Source organism: Balaenoptera physalus (genome assembly GCF_965194825.1).
Source record: "Balaenoptera physalus genome assembly, chromosome: 8".
In the NCBI taxonomy this organism is placed as follows: domain Eukaryota; kingdom Metazoa; phylum Chordata; class Mammalia; order Artiodactyla; family Balaenopteridae; genus Balaenoptera; species Balaenoptera physalus.
Genome location: NC_138887.1, coordinates 44,985,935 through 45,001,890, shown reverse-complemented (window position 1 = coordinate 45,001,890; position 15,956 = coordinate 44,985,935). Strand labels below are relative to the sequence as shown.

Sequence of the window (15,956 nt, the reverse complement as noted above, 5' to 3'; positions counted from 1 at the left end):
TTCCTATCTGTAGACTGGGAGAAAAACTAACTATATTCCAAAGGCTCAGTTAGATGTAATAAGATGCAACCATACATCTTTGGGGGCTGTTACTTTAGTTGAAAGAGAGTTTAGTCACTCTCTTCGACTATGGCTGACAATACTATGCTTAATGACAGAGAGACAGGGATTGTATCTCTTAGGTTCATCTAAGTAAAACTATGTAGCCTCTTTGCATTTGCTCATAGCCCTCTCTGTTTCTCATTTATTGCCTACATTTTTCCAATTCTGCAGTTGAAACCCGATGAAAGGATCATCAAAACAGAATACGGGCTACTGATTCGAAGTCTGCAGAAGAAGGACTCTGGGATGTATTACTGCAAAGCACAGGAGCACACTTTTATCCACACCATAGTGAAGCTGACTTTGAATGTCATTGAGAATGAACAGATGGAAAATACCCAGAGGGCAGAGCACGAAGAGGGGCGGGTCAAGGATCTGTTGGCTGAGTCACGGTTGAGATACAAAGACTATATCCAAATCCTTAGCAGCCCAAACTTCAGCCTCGACCAGTACTGCGAACAGATGTGGCACAGGGAGAAGCGGAGACAGCGAAACAAGGGCGGCCCAAAGTGGAAGCACATGCAGGAAATGAAGAAGAAACGAAATCGAAGACATCACAGAGACCTAGAAGAGCTTCCTAGAGCTGTGGCTACATAGTTTTCTATTTAATTTAAAGAAAAAATTCTTCACCTGCAAAAATACTGTCTTCTCTTTTATTCATCCTTATATTAACTCATAAGAGCTTTCCATGGAGTTTTGCTAAAGCACAAGAACAGTAATCTGAATAAGACTGTATCTGGTGGATATGGCATTAGTAAGGGCAAACCATTCATCTGAACCAATTTTCCAAGAACTAAACTTATACCTGCAAAGTATCAGAATTATCTCAAAAGAGGGGCTTTACATTTGTAAATGTTTTACACTCTGAGTTTTTGAATTTGTTATGTTACGTAAATAACTGAGCTAAGAAAGCGTCAAATTTGACATTGTAATAAGGTGCTTTATTTCCCTTGCATGGTCTTTAAGCATGGAGTTTACCATGCAGTTGTGCTATATGTTCTTATGAACAGATAACATCATTCCACTCTAGAACTGGCTACCTGGTGGTAGGATTGGAGGGAAGACATAAGATACAGCTCACATTATCAACAGGAACTTTCCCAGTGAGCCATTCACTCTTGGTGCATATGGTTTAGGAATCTGGCGAGGTGCATTACTCCTTTCAGACTCCAGGGGTTACATTTAGTGTCCTGGAGCGTTGATTTACTGAAGGGCATAAATGTTCCTCCCAGGATTCCTTATGACTTGTCAGGATAACAGGTTCACAGAGAGAAGTTGGTGCTCAGTTATGTGTCTTTAGAATATATGCTGAGCTTTACAGGGACAGAATGCTTAATAAATATTTTAATAGGATATGGGAAAGCATTTTAATAAAATAAGGGAAACATCATGATGTATACTGCATCCTAATGGGAAAGCACGCAGCTGGGATTTGTTAAGAGAAAGAAAGAAAGACAGCCATAAATTCTGGCTTTGGGGAAAACTCACATCCCCATAAAAAGGAAGAACAATCACAAATACAGTGCGTGAAATGTACTGTAGCTTTACTCACTGGAATATAAGTAGCTGCCAATTTGTAATCCATCTGTTAAAAAAAAAACTCTAGATTATAACAAACTGCTAGCAAAAGTCTGAGGAAAAGTAAATTTTCTAAAGAATCATGGGAAAAATGAATACAAATTTATTTACAACCAATGGGATTTCAGTATGTACTTCCTCTCTTTTTTCTAGAAATGCATCATGCTCTATAAATTATTTCTATTTACTGCCTTTATGCTCTCCCAAATATTGGATTATTAGATTTTATTTGAGTGAATAGGAAAAAGCAATATATACATATATAGAGAGAATTAGGTAGACAACAGCGGTGGGGAGCGGGAATACTATATATTTGTTGAATAACAGAACAAATGCAAAAATTTTGACAACGGAAAGGGTTAAATTAACTCTTTGACATCTTTTCTTCACACAATCTTTTTGCATTTCTGAGATTATATGCTGTAATTCAAGTAGCATTGTTTTAGTAATTTAATAATAAATAAGCCTACTGCATGTAAAGAAAACAAACTCACAACATTAACATAAACATTTTTTCACATTTTGTTAGCACTTTCAAATGTTTCCAATTTGTTCTTTCCTCTGAATATGTATGGTATGTTTCCTGCCTGTTTAAGAAGGACTCACCTTTCCTTCGTATAACACAAAACCCTCAGCCTTCTTCTGTTTTGCCTTTTCACGCCGTTTTTAGTGTGAAATGAAAAATTAGTCACTTCCTCACATGGAAGGCAGCTTTTCAGAAAACTAAATAGCAGACATAGCTCGTTTCTCATGCATTCTATGTGTCTTGAAAATAAAAGCCTGTGAGAACCCTGTGATTATAGGGCAACTTATTACAGAGTTCAGTATCATGTCTGTGACTGGCTTTATGCTCAAAACGTTCTATCTTACATTCATTGTATTTGCATTGCTTACCTACTCAAAGTAGTCACACTGATCTATGAGGTTAAGTCGCCTTTTGATATGATACTCAAATATTTGTAGATGTTTTACTGTAAGGAAAACTTAAGGAAGATAGTTTTATTTTTTTTTTAAGTGAACCAGAACAAATCACTCTATTAAAAAGTAATTCATAAGAATAGTTGTAGCAAGATCAGACTGCTAACAAGAGTGTTTGTAACTTGATTTGCTGGCTCAAAATGTTCCAGGAACTCATAGTAAGCTCAAAGCATATAAGTAGGAGCATGTTTTTTAAAAGATTTCCAAATATTTGTATATCAGACAGTAATGATCAAATTATGGATGGCTTTGGGAAAATTCCATGAAGCTCAAATGTTAGGATTGACTTGTGAAAATAAATTTGGTTTTCATCAAAATATGAATGTCCAAGCCATTTTTTAATTAATTCTTTCTAATCTTAGTTATTCAGAAAAAATTGGGGGGGACATTTTAATTTACAGCTAATATTCTGGCTGCTTTGGATCTAAAACTATTAATTTATGATAATTAAAATATATTTGAAATATTGTTAGTAAAATAAAAAGTCATATAATAAATAAACCATATGGGCAAAGATTTATGTGTATTTATAAAGACAGAAGACATCTAAGCTACTATGTTTAATTTTTGAATCTTTTAATTGCCTAGAACGCTTAGAAGAACAGTGTGAATATATTAAATCTAGAGATGAGATACAATATATACTTCCTCACCACTGAAAGTTTTTACCAAATTTTCTTTGAAATAATGAAAAATGAAATTATAGTTAATAGTTTCAAATACATTTGCTAAGAAATCAGCTCTTTGTGGAGAGGTCTTAAAATGTCTATGTTTATTCTTGGTTTTATATTTTTTCCCCTGTTTTGAATACATATGGCTCTGACTTGCATATTCTCATCTGCATTTCATTCCAGCTATTTATGCTGCTAAATGGAATCCTGACTGTCTGCATTCATTTACATTCAATGTATTGGGAATTTTAAGAGTTTGTTTAGAAATAGATAGTCTAAATAATTAATTTATATATAAACTGTTTCTTCCCCAAAGAGCTCAAAACAGTACATTCACATTATTGAATAAACATTTTTGAAAACCAACCAAATTATTTAAGAAATGGAAAACTGCCACAGAGAAATTTAGAAATTTGCAAAAGCCACAACAGTAGTGAAAAAATTATAATTCACACAATACCTCATCCATCCGTTGACTAAATAACGCTTATTTACAACATGCTGCCTGCAAAATGGTCTTACTCTTGAATTTCTCCTTTGGTCTATGTTTCGGTTCTTTATATGCTATTAATTTTTGTTTCTGCTGAATTGTGTAGACTCAACTAAAAAATAAGTTTACAGTTGTCGGTGCCTGTTTTTCCACATTACATTGAAAATTAAATTTTCAAGGACAGTTTGGTAGCATCCACATGTCTACGAAATACTAAATTGAACAAGAGCATTAATTAAACACTGATATTTTAAATTTAAATATGATATTTCATATATATCATAAATGAAAGTGGAAATCAAAACTGAAATAGCTTCCCTTTAGAATTTGTCTTGGACAACATGTTGGAACTCATTAGCCTTATTGGGAATGGATAGTTTAGAAAAAAGAGATATTTGAAATGTTTTTATAGAAAGAAATATTTTTTTCTCACAGTAAATGACCACAATATTTAAATAATTTAATTTGCATGTGAGATTAAAAAATGAGATCTAAAATTCCAACATTGTACACATTGACAGTGCAAAGACAGGAACATGCACATGACTTATACCTCTCATTTAAATATTTAGTCCTATAAAGTATTTATGGTAAGTTTGATATAGGTGATTTGGGGGTGAAGGGCAAAAATCTGTCAGTTAATTGTGTAATTTAATTCTTAATAATTGTAAGTGGTTAGCAATCTATTTTGAATTTGTAGTTTTGCTATTTTAAAAGAAATGTAGTCTTGTAATCTAAAATAATGGAAAGTTGTTAAATGTATATTTTGGTTGTATTATAATAAAATACAAACATTAGTGTTCTATGGTTATAAACAGAATGTTGGTTTGTGTGCAATTTTGTTTTCAAACCCTAAACATGGTAACCAGATTTTATACATAGAATCGCACTAAATCAAATACCAAGGAAAATATTCCCTGACAATTTTTAGTAGATATAGTTTGCACTGTAAGTATGCAGTAATTTCCCTTATGAAAGAAAAGAATAAGTTTCTCTCCCCAGTTAATACAAGTATTACAGTTAAGCTTTACTGTGATTTAAATTTAGACTTTGGTAGACTGAATTAATATTACTACTCCAAGTAACTACTTTTAAGATTTCCAATTACCATTCTATAAGTGAAATTTAAAAATACTCGTCTATATGTTTAGTACTGTATGAGCATAATTTTTTAAAGGCATAAGCTGAGGTTTTTGTTTTTGCTTTATAAAGACCTTTCTTGAATTTCTTTTAGAGAAAATTATATTTCTTGTTAATTTGGTACACACATAAAGGATATTTTATGTTTACAAATAGATATTATGATATCCCCTCCAACCTGGTAGTGAAATAAACTGTAGGGATGTTGTATAGAGAAATGTCAAGTTTTCTGAGTGCTCTGACAAGCTTCGAACATGAGAATTTATAGTAGTGTATATACATAACATTTTTAAAAGAAAAAAATGTATATAGGGCACTCTTAGGTGGATCATGTCCAAGCTGTTACTATAAATAAAATACAACAGAAGATTAATAATTGAAAAAATTCCAGTTGTATCTGTTTGAATATAGAAAGACACGTGAGTGATTCTCAAGACAAAAGAAACAAATTTTAGCATTTGAGAATCAAAAGCATCTATAACCACACAACTTATCTGCTTTAACATGATTTGCTAGTCCAGGAAACTCTTGCCTAGGAAGATGAAGCTGCGAATAACTTTATTGTTTGTTTCAGAAGCTCATATACTTTTCATTTGTGTATATACTGGTACAAACACATCTTGGAGAGGGATTTGGCAATATCCAATGAAGTATAAAATGCACATACTCCAAGAACCAGCTTTTCGCAATTAAGTATATACCCTTGAGAACCCTCTTCACGTGTGCAGTAATAGACATTTTAAAAAACATTTATTGTAAGATTAATTATACTAGAAAAAAGAGAACAATCTATATGTTCTACAAAAGGAGAACGGATAAATTGAAGTATAGTCACTAAATGGATACAGAAGTTTAAATGGGAAAAAACAAGAGCTACATGTATCAACATAGAAAAATCTCAGAAACAATGTTAAAGGAATAGAACCAAGGAGTACAGGAAAGCAAAAGGAATTATACTAGGTATATCAAGTTGAAAGAAGCAAACGATACTGCTTATGGATACATACATTCATATGTAAGCAGTAAACATATAAAAAAATTTCTGGAAAAGTTAAGCACCATATTCAGAATATGTTTTTCTCTAAGAAATAAGAGAATGAGGACACAGGGAGCTATGACTGTTTCAATAATTTTTTTTTTTAATCTAAACTCAGTATTATATTTATATTACATATATTTGTAGGAACTAGTATATTTAAGTGTTAATATTTCACAAAGTTGGGCATTGGATTATAATTTAAATATATTACTCTCAACATAATTCTGTGTGCTTAAAATATTTCATAATAAAAAAGCAGATGAAAGCTCTAAATTTCAATAAAAGAACAAGTTAGCAGTAAAATCTAAAAAGAGAAAGAAAAAGAGAGGGAAAGAGAGAAAAGAATAACATATAGAAATATTAGATATGCAGCCATCATAACAGATGCAACCTTCCAGTTCCCCTGACTCTTACATTATGGACTTTCTTGGACACCCTGATTATTTTAAAAACGTGACAGCTAGGACCTTGTTTGGCCTCAGGGACCCTGGAATGATGCCTATTTTTCAAAGCAACGCCTTATTGGTATGGAAATGCCTAAGGCATCTAGGATATGGAACTATGTGCTTAACATGCCAAAGGGCTCCAAATAGCTGAGTTGACCTTTCTTGGATTGAACAGTGTTCAAGATTGATATTTCAAATAGAGAGTTTCTTCTTTCTGGCTTACATATCAAATTGATAAGCCAACTTATGCTCTTTAGGTAAGCTGAAGAGGGAAGAGAAATATTTATATCTTGCAAAATGTCTTTAAATGATCCCATGAATCATTATTTTCTATTGGAAAGATTTTATATAAATATAATTCACATTTTTCATTTACTGTGGATGTTTTGCTCATGTGTAGAGATGGGTCAAAATTTAGCCCAACATTTTTGCATTTTGCAAATTCTCAATTTTATTGGGTCCTGTTAATGAGGGGCTAGTACATTTAAATACACATTGTATGAGTAGAAGGGGGCATATTCAGAGAGTATTAATTTAAAGTACATAAACTTGGATAAGAAGAAAATGAAACCAACTAACCAGATAGGAAGTTATCATTTAGAGTCAGGAAAGGGGTTGTTTAATGGGCCATATCCCTCTAAGCTTTTAATATATTGAAATAAATTACTATCAGGTAATTATCTCCAATTATCGAATTGTGTTATAATTGCAGCCCTTTCCTACAGGTCATTTTTACTATTGAAAAACAAATAAAACCTTAAAATCTCCTGTGGTAATTTGTGTTGTTACAGTTAGTCTTTATAGACATTTGGAAGTAGTCTTAGGTTTCAGTACCCACAGGCAAAGTTAAGTGTGAGAATAACCATATCTTACTCAGGTGTGGAAATCATAGAAAGCTGGCCAAGAAGGCAAGGGTCTGATTGTTAGGAACTTTATGATTCAGACTAGATAGAGATTTAATCCTGCAGACAGGGGGAGACATTTTGGTATTTTTAAGCAGAGACATGATATAATGAGATTTTCATCAAATTTGCATTTGAGAAATAAACATAAAGTAAAAAAATGACCCCTTAATTTCTATGTTTTGTAACTGGATGGATGACAGTTTAAAAAAAAAAAAAACAGGAATTATAGTGGGGAAAAAGGAGGTTAGGGTGGGAAGATCATAGTTTCTTTGGGATGATTTGAGGAGAGTCTGGTAGACAGTTTGATATACGGGTGTGATGCGCAGGAGAAATGAAAGCTGGAATTATTTTGTGGTCACTGGTATAAATGACAGCAGTAACGTAGTAGGGGATGCAGTGAATACAAGCAAGTTGGGTGGTCATTTTAGCCTAAATTAGTGTGTCTCCTGATGTGGGTTATCATTCATTTCTCTGCACCTCAATGAGATGTCTCTAAGGTACCAAACAACTTAAAAATTTATGAATTTTTCTTATATCTTCCACCAGAAACTAAATTTCTGGAAGACAAAATCTCTATTCTTAATATCTAGTGCAGTCTCTGGCAACTAGAAACCAGTTAAACCTGTGTTGTAAAACAACAAGTTTTCCTCGAAACTGTTATGATTCATTACTTAGGGAACTAGTAAGAAAAAATTCCCCCAAATGGAAGCATTTTCTAAAATTCCTACCCCATGTTCTGCTTTTTAAATCAAATTGGTAAATTGATGAAGGTCTATTTTCATTTTGAATGTTCATCTGTTTTAAACAAAACAATTACAAACTGGTGTTGTTTTTTTTTTTCCTTTGATTCAGGTGGTCTCAGTGCCGTAATCTACAAGGTTTAAACTGGTAGAAAGAAGGTCCATATCATTTGTAATGGATGGTTTGTTGAAACACAAGGACTTTGAAGAGGTCTTTGAAGAAAACTTTAAACATTTAAATTCATAGCACAGTCAAGAATATAGATTTCTCTAATAGATATTCTTTGGTTAATAATATTTTAAATTATTTTATTTGTGCCATAGCATTTCCCTGTTCAATTTACATTAAAGAGCACATAACTCTTAAATGGCATCTTCTTGGAAAAACATTCTACTAGAGCTTTAAAGTCCAGTGCTAAATGAGAGTAAACCAAAGTTATAACCCTGTTTATCCATTTTCAACCCTGTTTATGTTGTCTCAAAAATGCAGTTGAATTAGGCATTTTGGTTACATTTACACATTTTATCAATCAAATAGCAAAAGTTAATTTCTCTCACTGACTTAGAACTATTAAGATGTATTACTTAAGACGCATCATATATTTTAAAAAGGGAAATATTGACATATGAGAGTTTCCATTTTTACTTAAACTCAGGATGATATATGTAACTAGAGCAGAAATCAGCTTTTCAAGGTCCTGCTCCTGAAAAACAAACATTCCTAGCCATTGGCAAAGCTTAGAACTACCTGCTTTCTTTGTTATTATATAACAAACAACAATCCTTTCTTTTGGACACTTAATATTCACTAAAGCTACTCATAAATGCATTTATATAGCAGTGTTTTACATTTCTAGTGAACAAATTTAATTAACAAAAAATGATAATTCTTTTTGAGTATATGGAGAGTTGTCTGAAATATATATGATGCAGATGTATATCTGGGGAATCTCAGTAGGAACTCCAAACCAAACACATTTAGAAACTCTCCTTTGTTTTCCACTTTATCTCACCAAGGGAGTGACTAATATGAAGTGGTTTGCTGCATCTCATGAAAAGATGGCAAATTGGATAAGGTTCCATTCATGCTTCTCAATGTCAATATTATGGTGTGAGGGATGATGGGGACCAAAGGGAAATAAAAGTGTGCTCAATTCTTGTATTACTGCTAGGAAATAAAGATTTTGATAAATATAAGGAGTCAGTAACAGTGAATTAATTGGTGTATATGGCTTAAGGACAACCTCCATAAATATTAAAAAAAAAAAAGAACGGGGCTCCATTCCAAGTCAACATAAACAAGTGGGGATTTATAGCTAAGAAACAGAGTTGAGGTCAGTGGATGGAAAATACTAAGACAAAAACATCAGTGGTAAGGAGAGTCTCTGCCTAAACTGACTTGACAGGATTCTTGCTAAAACTGGGTGATGCAGGCCCAACAAAGATGGACACTGAGGTCCAAGATCAAATTAGTTGAGAAGAGGCCTTAAAGAAGCCTAAGGTTTGGTCAAGGAAAGAGTCTTTGTCAGTGTGGCATCCCCAAGCCCAGGACGGGGGCGGTAGTGGAGGAAGCTGGAATACACATGTGTAGCCTGGGGTATTCACATGCATCTGCTTGAGGCCCCTTGAAGTTCAGGAAGCAGAGAGAGTCATGGGCCTGAGGCCTCCATTTATACTCTTGCCCCAGCCCTGCAAATATAATGGACTAGCCTAGATATGGGGATAAAATAAACAAGCAAATAAGCAAAGAAAAAGGATTTGCATGATCCGATGATAACAATGTGTGATGAACTGTGGACTATAATCTACTCAAACCTCTGTCGCTGAGGTTACCAGGGGAGAGAAAGAGTGTTGCATTTGGGCAGACCAACAGGAGAGGACAGTTACTTAACTACTGGTCCATGGAACATCTACCACTTCATGGACAAAAACATCCCACCATGAATGTGACTGCAAGAAGAGGGCTCCCTCCTGTGAAGGTAGCCATAGTCCAGATTTCCTCAGTGGGTACTTAAGATTGCTATGGTCTCATTGGAATATTGCTTTCATTTTAGTTAATCTTTGAGTGAAATATTTTTGCCTAGACTTTTCCAAGATACTGGCCACAATCTGAAATATAGGTTCTCGGGGAAAATGTGATTTGAGTTTCAAACCGTGGAACCCAACAAACACAAAAGTTGCTAACACCCACCAATTATTGAATGCATACTAGGTGCCAGCTACTTTACAGACATGGTCCCAATTAATGCTCACAACAACACTTAGACGTAGGGATTATTATCCACATTTTTCAAAAGAAGAAGCTGAGACTGGCAGAGAATAAAATTGTGACCTGATGTCATTACAGGTATTACAAAGCTGCTAAGTGGAAGAACAAAAATTTATATCCAGTCTGTCTGATCCTAAATTCCAAGGTGTTAACAGTAACGGTGTTGTCTCTCGGCCCATTTCTAAATTGAAAGTGTCTATAATAAGTATTCTCATTACTGCTATATGGAGATTTAATTTTGTTTCTATTTATTAATAGCTAATAATTATAAAAACTAATATTTATGTAATGAAATCTGCATTAAATTCTCTTAACAATCTAATAAAGTAAATACTATTTTAATTTATATTTATTGACAAAAAACCTCAATATTCCAGAGATTAAATACATGTTCCAATGATATTTATTTTATACATACTAATATAGACATAGTTGGTGCCAGTTCTAAGGTCTTTAGAAATACTGATTTGTTTCCCACAACCTCGAGTGAACTAGGACTATTTTCATCTAGATTTTACAGATAAGGAAATTTAAGGCACAGAGAGGTGAATTAACTTGCCCAAGGCCACATGAGAGGCAGAGATAGGGTTTAAAGCTAAAGGGGTTGGGTCTGAATCATTCTGTGTTGCCTTACATCTGCAAATTGATAAAAGCAAGCAAGCAATGACACTCAAGCCCAACCCTTAAACTCTGCTCTATGAACATCTATATTACATTATTAGAGCGAAGAAATTATATGTAGGATAATTTAGGTGACAAAAATTGTATAGTCATACTAATTTTCCATGTTGCAACATAAGAATTCTTATTAACTGAATTTGTTCTTTTTCTTCTGAGATGATGTCCATCCTTCTCATTCTCTGAATTAATATATTCCCATAGATTTGGAAAATGCCATCAAAGAGTTAGGAAATGGCACTGAATTAACTGGGTAGTAGTTGAGGCACAGGTTAAAATATATGCTCATAAATTCAGTTAGTAGCATTATAGTTATTTATTCGTACTTGCAAAATTCAAGACTTTTTATAAACATTTAGTTACTTTGTATTTTAACATTACCCTTTCAGCTAAGATCAACTGTGGTTTCTAGGGTGAGTATCAAATAAGGCTCTTTGTTACCTCTGCGAGGGTCTGTTGGTCAAAAGTTACTGCTCTTCTGCTTAGAAGTAGGGTGATAGTGTCTGTAGAACTTAAGTGAATTATGGCTCCATTTTAGGAGGCATATTAGACAGAAAACCTCCTCTGGAAGCTCAGAGGACTTAATTCCATTTTTCCTTTTGGCACAGATTGCTTTTTCTCCAGGGAGCCAAGTTTGTAATCGGGACATATGTCAGGTAATACTATCAGTAGGAGCAAGCTGTGCTTTTCTGCAGAACAGCATTTGTATATATTCTGTGCTAACCAAGGTGCAGGACTGGTTACACCCAAATGATTGCACACAGAAGAGTGGAGTGGATTCCAAAAGAAAGTTGCAGTCAATTACTGTAATGGATATTTATAAAAACAATAAGCTAGAGAGAACACCTTGTCCTAAGACTCTGAGTGACTAGGAACAAAATACAGAAAAAAATAAAAGATAAGGGAGAGGTGATTAATAATATTCTAAATTGTAAGATTCTGGTGGGTGGAGGCCTGGCGATTTTCCACCAATATTTTATTTTTTATTTCAAATTGTCCCCTGTCAATTTTTTTTTAATTTAAGGAGGGTATTATGTGAACACACTGTGAATTAATATGTACTACATAATCATCCAATATTACAGAGAGAGTGAAGCAACACAGGTTTATTAAACTGTATCTTTACTTCCCCCTTGGACCTCATTTTGAACTGGAGATATCCCTAAAGCAATGGGATTAGGCATATTTCATCAGAACAATAATCTCTTCAGAAGCAGAATGTAAGCTCTTCCGATGTGTGTGTGTGTGTGTGTGTGTGTGTGTGTGTGTGTGTGTGTGTGTGTCGGAAATCTTTGCTCATCATTCTGACTTCTTTTGCTCTGAAGATATGTGAGGTAAGAAATGAATCTGGCCAGGAAATAGAAAGCAAAAAGTGCGTGAAAAAGTCAGTTTTTCTAAGAGGATCTTAGTATGCTAGGAGGTTAACAGAGGCTTATCTCTTCCCCTTCCTGAAATCATCTCCCATACGATTTCCATAGTCTTTTCTAGCCAAGTAAAACTCTACAATATCCTTCCTGGCTATTTGTCCACAGTTTAGCCAGTCACACATGTTCAACCACATACTTCTTTGACTTAATACACGCCCTTCTTAAGTAGACATAAAGACATGTACTGAGTAGTAGGTATCAAGTATATGTTTAGTTGCACATTACACCCATTTATATACACATACAACACGCCCACATCTAACAGATGTTATGAGATTCTGATACAACAAGAATTAGAAGAAGTGAAGTGAAGGCTAGTGACCAGAAGAAGGGCATTGGGATAAGATAAAAAAGGAAGATGGAAATGGTGAGACAAATAGTAGTAGAAAATTAACAGGGAATAAAACCTGGATGAGAAGCCAAGTGTAAGGCCTAAAAGAGGCTCATAAGGTGGCCCTCAAGTTCTGAGATTGATTTGGAAGTGATATAAACATCAGAATCTGGGGTTTTAGATGCAAAATAGGGAGAATTACATGAACTATAGTGGAGTTATAGTGAGCAAAGCCTTCTACTCCAGGGGAAAAAAAAATAATCCTCAGCTGGAAGGATCCCAGGGATGAAAGACAATATGTAAATTAAATGATGGTATTTCTTACATCCAGGGAACAGGGCTGGGGTGATTGTGTTGAAGGCAAGAAGGAAGGAAGGATGGGGCTACAGCCACGTAGATGACGGAGATCCTCATTTCTCCCCTTCATCACTGTTAGATTAAGACTCAGCTTTTCTAGGAAAACCAATTGAAACAACCCTAGAAACTTCCCTACCACAGATTTTTTTTTTTTTTTTCTGCAGAAGAACTTAAGCTGTAGTCAAGTTTCTACTCATTTCCAGGTGCAGTTGACAGTCTCCTTGAGTGTGATATGGAGTTGTTAAATAAATATATTTTATTTTTTACTTCTCAAAGCAAAGAGACTCCATCAGTTGCAAATTTCTTCAACTTCCCCTTATCTATATTACACCTGTACATATTCTTAGCCACTTAAAACTGTATCTTAGAATTTGAAGCTCACCTGTCCGCTTATGCTCTTGACCTCATCTACTTCTGTCTTCACCAAGAATTTATTGCATCAATTATTTTTTTCTATTTTCAACATTACTTCTTCCTTGGCTATACTCTCTGGTTACATCTCTTCAACTCTCCTTTCTTTTACAGTCATGGTTCAAGATGATGTTGCTACCATTACTGCATATATTTCTTCTCTTTCCTCATATCCTCAAATCACTGAGTTTTGCTAAGATAACCAGTGATCTAGGAGGTGACAATTCCAACATGCACTTATTATTCTTTTTTCTTATTTGATCTCTCTACCAACTCTGACGCTGATGATTAACAGTGAATTCCTCTTGAATTAATTTCGTCTTTGAATTCTATTGCATAAGTCTCTTATTTTTTTAGAGAAGATTTAGGTTTATAGTAAGATTGAAAGGAAGGTAGAGAGATTTCGCATATACCTCCTGCCCCCCCACATGCACAGCCTCCCCCGTTATTAACATCACTCACCGGAACGGCACATTTTCCACCAAGGATGAAGCTATTTAATACATCAACACATTATAATCACCCAAAGTCCATAGTGTACCTTAGGGTTTACTCTTGGTGCTGCACATTCTATGAGTTTGGGCAAATATATAATGACATAGATATTACTGTATTATACAGAATATTTTCACTGCCCAAACGTTCTGTGTTCTGCCTATTCTTTTCTCCTCCCCACAACTGGCAACCGTTGACCATTTTATTGGCGTCAGAGTTTTGCTGTTTCCAGAATGTCGTATAGTTGGAATCATACGGTATTTAGCCTTCTCAGACTGGTTTTCTTTCACTTAGTAATATGCATTTAAGGTTCCTCCATGTTTTCTCATGGCTTCATAACTCATTTCTTTTAGTGTTGAATAATATTCCACTGCCTGGATGTATTATTCTCTAGTTTATTTATCCATTCACCTACTGAAGCGCATCCTGGTTGCTTCTACATTTTAGCAATGATGAATAAAGCTGCTATAAATATCTGTGTGCAGGTTTTTGTGTGGACCTAAGTTTTAAACTCCTTTGCATGAATACCAAGGAGTGTAATTGCTGGATCATACGGTAAAAGTATGTTTAGTTTTGTAAGAAATTGCCAAACTGTCTTCCAAAGTGTCTGCACCACTTTGTATTCCCACCAGCAATGAATGAGATTTCCTGCTGCTTCACATCTTTAGCAGCATTTGGTGTCTGTGTTCCACGTTTTGGCCATTCTAATCAGTGTGTAGTGACCTCATTGTTGGGTTCTTCACAGGGCTGAATAACCAAAGACTGATTCCAGAGAAGAGGAATATGTAAAGGCCTATGTTGGACTTAGGTGGGACTTAGGTGGGAACTTGAAGAAAGAAAGATCTTGACAATATAAAAAGGAGAAACATGCTAAAGAGTAACATACATAGGGAAAGATGGAAGAAAGCTTCTGTTTCTTTATACTGAATGTTATCAGGTTTTTTGAGGACCCAGAAATCCATGCTTGTGAATCACAAGCAAGAAAAGTAAATAGGTTTCTTTTATGTACAGCTAACTATTCACTAGAATTTGATAATTTTTTTCTAGAATAAGTGTTTGTGATACTAAAATCAAAAATTCTTTTTTTTTGTAATAAATAGTCATGAATGCATTCCTTGTGAAAGCACTATAACAATGCAATTGCACTAGATGGTTAAATTAATCCAAATTTTATCTTGGTTTAAAAATAATAATTCTTACTAATGGCAATAATCAGATTTTTCTGGTATATTTTACTTTCTGAGTTATCTCCAGTTTGGTAAAATTATACTTATGATTCAATGTACCACATAGTTTAAAAGACCTCAGAGGAAAGTTCCAAAAGACCTTTGCATAAAAACTCTATTATTTTTTTCCCCTGACTCAATCTTTAACAGTTACAATTCCACCTAGTTTTGTTTACTGAGCTAAGTGCTCCCATAATAGTTTTACCACCAATACTTTTCTCCAAGATAATAATATATTTTGTATATTATTGAAATGTTTAACTTGATTAATAGCATAACTGCTTATTTATAAAAGGGGCTTCAATCAATGCTTTATTCTGACTATGCAGTAGATATATAAACATTGGATTCAGATTAAATTTGCAATTGCAGCAATGAAGAGAAACATATTATAGGCTAACCTGAGCTATTTGACTATATTTTGCTGACTGTAGTCAAAGATTTAAACAAAATCATCCAACTTATATTGATTCCTATCACTCTGTATCATTTGGTTTATACTAAAAGTATATGTATTTGGCAAGAGAGTCAAATACAAACAAAGAATAAAACACAGCAGCTTTGGCAGTTTTGGATTATTTACTTGATTAGAAGTTCATTAGACAATGAAACAACTCTTTAATGTATTCTAAAATAGCAAAGATACAATATAATTGTATACAGATAAGTGTGT

At 34.1% G+C, this 15,956-nt stretch overlaps 1 protein-coding gene and 1 long non-coding RNA gene across 4 annotated transcripts in view; one reads left to right on the top strand and one right to left on the bottom strand.

Annotated features, from left to right (window-relative positions):
- The window catches only part of SEMA3D (semaphorin 3D), a 207,468-nt gene extending 202,829 nt beyond the window's left edge, over window positions 1-4,639 (top strand). For all 3 annotated transcript variants that reach the window (XM_082472481.1, XM_082472480.1, XM_082472479.1), the window contains one exon: window positions 274-4,639. In XM_082472481.1, the coding sequence (XP_082328607.1) occupies window positions 274-699 (426 nt within the window). In that variant the 3' untranslated portion in view covers window positions 700-4,639. The remainder of the gene's footprint in view (window positions 1-273) is intronic.
- The window catches only part of LOC309665804, a 159,703-nt gene that overhangs the window by 66,790 nt on the left and 76,957 nt on the right, over window positions 1-15,956 (bottom strand). The gene's annotated exons all lie outside the window — the stretch shown is intronic.